The 7,767-nt window shown below is 36.7% G+C and overlaps 1 protein-coding gene across 1 annotated transcript; it reads left to right on the plus strand.

Moving 5' to 3' along the window:
• The first annotated feature begins 4,207 nt into the window (after positions 1 to 4,207).
• LOC101889848 (transcription factor glial cells missing) lies at positions 4,208 to 6,940 on the plus strand. The gene is made up of 2 exons (XM_005177390.4): positions 4,208 to 4,865; positions 4,975 to 6,940. Exons 1-2 carry the CDS (start codon positions 4,489 to 4,491, stop codon positions 6,284 to 6,286), a joined length of 1,689 nt encoding a protein of 562 aa, XP_005177447.1. The 5' UTR covers positions 4,208 to 4,488; the 3' UTR covers positions 6,287 to 6,940.
• The last annotated feature ends 827 nt before the right edge of the window (positions 6,941 to 7,767 follow it).

Raw genomic sequence — 7,767 nt, forward strand, 5'->3', positions numbered from 1 at the left:
CTTCCATAAATTATACGATATTTTATGTTTTCTCCTGCATCCTCTCCCTGCTTCTTATTTTAACACCTTTCTTTGACTTGAGCAGTTCGGTTTGCCTTCAGGGAAATCTTGATCTGATCGTTGACAAAATTTTGCAAAAGGAAATAATGTCCTTGGAAAAGGGGTTGCTGCTGCCACTGCCCGGTAACGTGCTATATCGTTAAAGATCTTTTTTTTTATGAAAACGCCAAAAGAATAAAGACTAATGATTGAATCTTATCAGATTGTAGATTGAGACATTGGTGTTAAAATGCGTGAGAAAATGTTGCCGTTTAATAATAATTATCAAGACGTCAATCCCAAATGAAATGAGAATTTAAATAAAATTTTGAGTTTTAGAAAAAAAGAGTTTATTTATAATTTTGTTGCGCACTATAATTAAAGGCTAACAGAGGAAATGAAACGTTGAAAGAGTTCTTATATTTATGTTGCAATGATTAAATATACTCGGTGATACATACAAAAAAAAAAAAAAAATTAATTAATAATTAACCTCGGACCAGCGACTTCTAAGGAATACCCTTTATGGGATGAAGTACCATATCGGATGGACCTACATAACCCAACTATACACTAAATATAAGAGTATAATAAATATAGTAATAAAGAAAGTTATGATTATTAAAAAATTGTGTTAAAGGTATTGGAAGAAGAATCCGACTAAATCACATATTCATGAGGGATATAATGTTTGGAAGGAAAATCGGAAACTTATTTCACATTTTACGAGAGTTTTTGTTATTTAAAACGGATATTTGGTGGTTAAAGAAGCAATAGGCCAAATTTTTTTATTTTTGCTAAGTTTGGAAGATTTGCTAAGTTTGAAGAAGAATCAAACATATTACGAGATTTGTTGTTTAACATTTGTGGTAAGACCAAGAATTTGTCCATTTTGGATCTAAACCTATATCTAATCTATATAATCGATGTTAAAAGTTTGAATTAAATCGGGTACTTCCTTCTCTCAAAATTTAATGTTTTTTTTTTCGCAAAATTTTTAACTTTTGTGAGGGGAGGTACCTCAAGTAGTCGACCGATATCATCTTCGAATTTATCCTAAGTTCGGTTAAAATATTTAGGTGTACAACAGACTTGCTTACAATACGCATTAGTAGTGGTGAAAGACTCTCTGCCGTGCCAACTCAATTCATATTATATTTCACAGAATTCGCGTTTTTACACTTTTTCTTTCAAGGCTGATCATATCTGGTCTACGGGTATCTCTAAACCACAAGAAGTTCTTCCAAACCTTCTTCTACAGTTCGTCAAAATTCCTCTGGCTTACCCTAATACTGCCACAAATTTCTCCAAGAAATAGGCTTTTATTGCCTGAAGGGCCTTGAAGTCCGAAACCATTCTTCCCCCAAGTCTAGAAGTCTTTCTAAAGAGTCCAAAACGGTCTACGGATATTGTAGTTATGCATTGTACAACGTTTGCACCTCTCTTCGAGAGTTACCTTGCGGACAGACAAAGAGATGGTTAGATCGAATCTAAATTTCCCTAAGAGGATTTCGTCCAAAGAGGCCTAAGGTCTACAAACCCATCCAACCCTTTTCGATAAGGCACATTTCGGCCGCATTAAATGTAACCATAATGCTGAGGGCAAAAAAACGCTAGAGAACTTTTTTTTAATAATAACATGTAAAAAAGAAGCTATGTTCGGCCGGGCCGAACTTTTAATACCCCCACCATTTGGAAGGAACCTGAAAATGTTCAACAAATTCCCAAAAATACGATATAATTGATGACCTCAATACGGGAGCTAGACGATGACGTGGAACTGCGTAAGAAATTTTTGTCAAAGTCTGTAGTACCCATTGAGATCTTCAAATACGAAATTTGAAATAATTCCTGCGAATAATGTCGCTAAAATCATGAAAATACCGAGTAGGGGGATGTACTGTTATATGGGGGCTATACGAAAAGGTGGACCTACATTTACGAACTTAACCTACCTACTGGCAAAAACACATGTGTGCAAAATTTTTGCCATCTATCTCACTGGCAGACAGACAAACGGGCATTGCTAAATCGTATTAAAATTTTACGCTGATCCAGAATATATATACTTTGTAGGGTCTATCATGAATATTTCGAGGAGTTACAAACGGAATGATAAAGTTAATATACCCTCCATGGAATGGTGGCGAGTATAAAAACCTTTATATCACTATATCTATTGAGCAGAGAGAAATATACGTTTATTTTGAGAATTTGTGTGAAGTAAATATTAACAACTACGATCGTACGCCTTTTTAAATGGGGAGGAACCTTAATGGGAGCCAGTGGTATACGCAGGGTTGGACCCCTCCATAATGACTATTTTTCGACATTTAATATATTTTTTTAATTGGGCCACCGGAATGGTGTCCTGATGAAAGCTTTATCATAATCTCAATCGATTCCTACCAGATTTGACTGAGGTACTGAGGTGCTTGTGATTTCTAGTACCAAATATCAGTTCTATAGGGTGTATATCATGTCTTTGATATCGGTTTAGATGGTTTATACAACTGAAATGTAACTGAAATGCTGTAAAATGTCCTATCTCCTCTCACGGTTGGACCCAAAAATTACAATATTTTTAAATTGGAACGGAAAATTATGATAACTTCAAATACTTAAAAGAAAACATTGCGGCATTCATAATTCTTAAGACTTAGTAGTTGTTTAAAACTGTTAAATAAGTGATTGCTTAGGTCTAGAGTAGTCTTTCATCGGCTTATATTACTCTGTTGCTGTCCTTCAAAACGAAACTAACAGCTTTCCAATATTTGCTTATCACTACAAATATCATGATTTCATTCCGGCGAAAGGCATGGCCACTTGGCTTTTTCAGCTTTTTGATAAAGCGACTTTGGTGAAAAAAATGAATAATTATAAAAAAATAAATAATTTAATAATTAATTTATAATGGAGCCTTTAGTGTCGTATGCTGAGTTTCTAACATGAAAATCCGATTAGTGCTCGACTTTAAAAATCGCCATTTCATGTGTTACAATTCCAAGTTGTCTATACCAGAACTGATTTTCAGAAAATAGGTCAAACATAATTTATGGAAACATTTGGGCGCCACAATTTGTGACTTTAGTAGAACATTTTATGAATATTTTAAATTTGGATAGAATCAAAAGACAAAGTGGTATTGTTTAAACTTTTTTATATGTATACCGTCAACAGAAACGATTTTTGTAAAAAAAAAACATTCAAAGACATTTGGGCGCCACATTCTCAATTTGATGATTTTATGCCATTTTTAATGAAAATTATATAATATATAGATTGAGCAATCCTATGAAGGTAAGCTACATACAATTGTTCATTCAAAACCAGATATGAGTGAAAATCATCTTCCATATCATGACATTAAATTCCTTCTAAAATACCCTAAATATTTGCAATATTTTTTTCTTCTTTAAAGCCTAAATTGTAATGTCCAGCATTTACTTTTAACTACCAACCTCCTCTCAAACTTCGAGAATTTTCCTCCCAAAAAACCAAAAAAAAAAATTGAAACCATGAAAACGATAGTAAAAGTGTATATTTGGCGTTTAATACAAATCCAATTTATTTATTGTTGTTACACTATTATTCTTGTTCTTATCTTTGGTGAACTCGGCAAACTATTAAAAGTATCCGAAAAAAAAGAAATAAAAACAACAACAACAATAGAACAGTTGTTGTTGTTGTATCTATAATGTGCTATAAACAGTGAACGTATGTTTTCTGTTGTTGCTTTGTTTCTAATCGGAGGACACTCGACACATTCATTGTTTGTGCCATGCACAAATTATTCACGGATGGACGGACGGGCGGACTGGGAACTACCACTCAACCTAGTCCAAACCCAAAAACCCATCAACCAACCACCACCAACAACAACAGCAGCAGCAGAGCAAGACTTCTATCACTTCAAGTGCTACTTGTTAGGCGGCGGATAAATGGAACGATTCTTATTGTGTGTGCGGATAAAAATGGATAAATATGCTGTTATGTGGCCAGGCCAGCCAATCAGAAGCCAGAGTAAAGTGAGCCAGTGTGTGTGTGTTTATCCATGGTGAAGTTAGCCCAGCCAGTCAGCCAGCCAGCCAGCCAACAAACAACCCCGGTTTTCCATTCTTTTGTTTGAATTGAAGAAGCAGGCGATTCGGTCGAAAGGAAGCTAGGCTGGTGGCAAAGCAGAGTGAAGTCAGTCAGCATTGCGCAGTCGTTTCAAACAGACGTACTTTGGTGCGGTGTCAAAAAAGAAAAAAATAAAGATTATCAAAAAAAAAAAAAAAAATTGACGTTAAGAAATTTTGAGAAAAAAATTGACGAACTTCGGAAAAAATTCTCATAGATGAATATCCATTGAATAATATAAGTGCTACAAAAACAATTCAAGTGCTAAAGATTTTTTTCGGTTTTACAAAAACAACAAAAATCCAAATCAACACTAACATTAACAAAATGGTTATTAACACACCACTCACTGTGCCCTGCGGCACTGCGAGTCCCCCCGCCACCAGATCACGGGTACAAATCGATTGGGATATTAATGACAGTGTTGTGCCGGTGGTGACAGAATTCGATGAGTTCCACGATTGGGCCAATGGCCATTGCCGTTTGGTCTACTCCCAGACCAGTGAAGAGGCCAAGAAACATGCATCCGGCTGGGCCATGCGGAATACCAACAATCACAACATCAACATTTTGAAGAAGAGCTGTTTGGGAGTGCTCCTCTGCACGGCCAACTGCAAATTGCCTAACGGCAACAGTGTCCATTTGCGTCCGGCAATTTGTGATAAGGCGCGTCGCAAGCAACAGGGCAAACCTTGTCCAAATAGGTAAGTTGAGTGGAAAATTCTGAAACTAATTTCAGAAGTTTTCAAATCTATTTTCTTGTGTGAACGTGGAAAACTAATTTGTGTTTCCGAATTTTCTTGATTTTTCCAGAAATTGCAGTGGTCGTTTGGAAATCCAACCCTGCCGTGGCCACTGTGGCTATCCAGTAACACATTTTTGGCGTCGTTCGGGAAATGCAATTTTCTTCCAGGCCAAGGGCACCCATGATCATCCTCGTCCCGAGGCCAAAGGTTCCACAGAGGCCAGACGTCTTTTGGGCAGTGGCAGAAGGGCACGCAGTTTGGCGGTTCTATTGGCCAGAGATGCAGCCTTGAATGACAAACTGACCAGTTTGAGGGGTGTCAAGAGGAGTAACAACAAAATGGATGCCTCCACGGATGCCAGTTTGGTGCAGGCCTCCAAAAAGAAACGGGCAATGCGAGAAATCTCCAGCAACATCTCCCCCGCGGCGGAGCTGATTCCACAAAATAACTACAATCACTCGACTCAGTACGAAAATCAATCTGCGGCGAATCAATGGTTACCCGAAATGCATATGGGCCTATATAACACCGCCAGCACAACAACAACCTTGCCAGAATTCACCTATCCCCAGCATCAGCCTCTTCCCTCCATGGAATCCACCTATAACCTCCACTATGAACAACCCTCCTCCTGTCTAACCTCACCTCAATCTGCCTACTCCTATTCCCAGCAATACTCTCCCAATAATTCCGCCTTAGATGAAACTCTGCTGGGCCAAAATCATCAAAATCTATATCCCTCCAACTCCAGCCTGTTGTCCAACGATTTCACCTCAACTGATAATCAAAAATGGATCTATGAGAACTGTGATGATGCCTCGAGTTTGACCAGCAGTTCGGGTTACAATTCCGACGATTATTACTATTCCACATTTATGTCTTCGTCATTGAATAATTTCGACACCCCTGCCAGTGCAACTGAAGTTCCACAACAGCAATTGGCCAGTCCCAGCTACTTCGACTCCACATCACCCACAGCCACCGATATCTACAACAGTGTCTTTGATGCTGACCTAACCTCGTCATTGTATCCAGCCTCCGGTGATAACTACCAGACTGCCCCCACCTCCACTGCCAACTCCCTGCAGGAATTCAATGATAATATGCTTAATCATTCGCCGCAATATCACAGCTTATCCGGCTACACTTCCGATCTCAACAACAGCAGCAGCTCGCCGAACAATGCCGTCGGCCATGCAGGACCCGATTTTTACTACAGCAATTCGGTGAATGATAACGGCAATGAATGGAACATTCAAATGGAAAACTCCAGTGTTTTGTATTCCCACCAGCAGCAACAACAACAGCAACAAATGGAATCTAACATGTTACAACAACAGCAACAAATGCATCAAAACATCTCAGTGGGAGTTTTTTAAGATTTCAAAACAGAAACTCAAATCAAATCCTTGAACTGAGAGTGTGGCGCCCAATTGTTTGTGGCAAATGTTTTGTTGTGGCCAGCTTGCCAATATATTTTTTTAGTCCACTATTTGATAAGCTGTTGTATGTTGTCAATATTTCGTTTAAAATTTATCCTAAGTCTATTTATTTTCAACACATTTTTTCATAGATCTTTTGCAAGTTTTGCAAATGTTGCCTCATATTGAGAAATTAATTTTTAAAAACCCCCATTTTATACTTTTGTATACTACAAGCGTTGTTCTAGTCTAGTCAGCACCTATCCATTATCTTAACTATCGCGGCGGTCTGCTCGTGGACCAGTTTCTCTCAAAATGTTGGTTAAGTTTCATTGTAACACTTGTTTCATTTAAGTTTTACTTTGTTTCCCAAAATCTGTTCCATCGGAATGCTAGTAGTAATTATCCACGTCGTCATCATCACCATCATCTTAAGATAGTTGTTAAGCCAAAGAATTAAAATTTCAAAAAATTAAGAAATAATTTCATAGTCAAGAAATGTCGTATTAAGATTTCTATTTTAAGTAATTTTTATTTTAAGTTTTCAATAGTTCTAAGAATTGAAAAAGAATGAGAGGAGGAAAAATACAAAGAAATTTATAAGAATTGAAATTTTGGGAATTTTTATTTGGGTTATTTTTTTCGGCAAGTCAACTTGTTTCTGTGGAGAAACAAACACTTTTCAACCTCTACTGAAAAAATTAGAAACTTTTCTTTCAACCCATTTGTGAATATTCGTATATGGTAATATTTACAGTTCCATCGACACGCTCTATTATAATTGAACATGAAGTAGGCGGAAAAGGAAGGTAAATTTTGAATTTTTAAATTTGAAATATGGAAACATTGAATGTTTCTCCTTTAATATTTTTTTAATATTAAAGGCATGTGAAATCCCCATGTTGTTCTCTTCACCTCATTTACATTAGGAGTTCTCATCAATGTGAGAATTTTCCGAAATAATTAACATTTAAAATTGGATTCTTTGGTTATTTAGTAAGCCAGTTGTTCATTATAACATGATTTAAGTTCCGTCGGGTTGAAGATTTAAAATTCACATAGTAAATGTTTGGATTACTAGAAGAAATCGGCCCAATGTATTCTTGTGAAATTCAATAACCTATTCAAGGTATCGCGTACTGGCAAATACCGTTAGTAGACTGAATATTTTATCACAACTAAGGTGAGCTGAAAATCAAATCGGTAAATTTGATTTTCTACGAATTTCGTAGGAGAATACGCAATTAGGATTTTTATCCAAAAAATATAAACTTTTTTTCAATTTTCTGGTAACCAGGAGACGAAATATCTACACAAATTGGCATATCGGGGGATTTATTGAATTTGAAAATCCCAAAGGGGTAAAAATTGTTTTTTTAAGGTCCCAATCTTGGTTTGCGAGTCGAGTTATTTTTAAGCAGACACCGATTTCAGAGTTG

Source organism: Musca domestica, unplaced genomic scaffold (genome assembly GCF_030504385.1).
Source record: "Musca domestica strain aabys unplaced genomic scaffold, Musca_domestica.polishedcontigs.V.1.1 32, whole genome shotgun sequence".
Classification (NCBI taxonomy): domain Eukaryota; kingdom Metazoa; phylum Arthropoda; class Insecta; order Diptera; family Muscidae; genus Musca; species Musca domestica.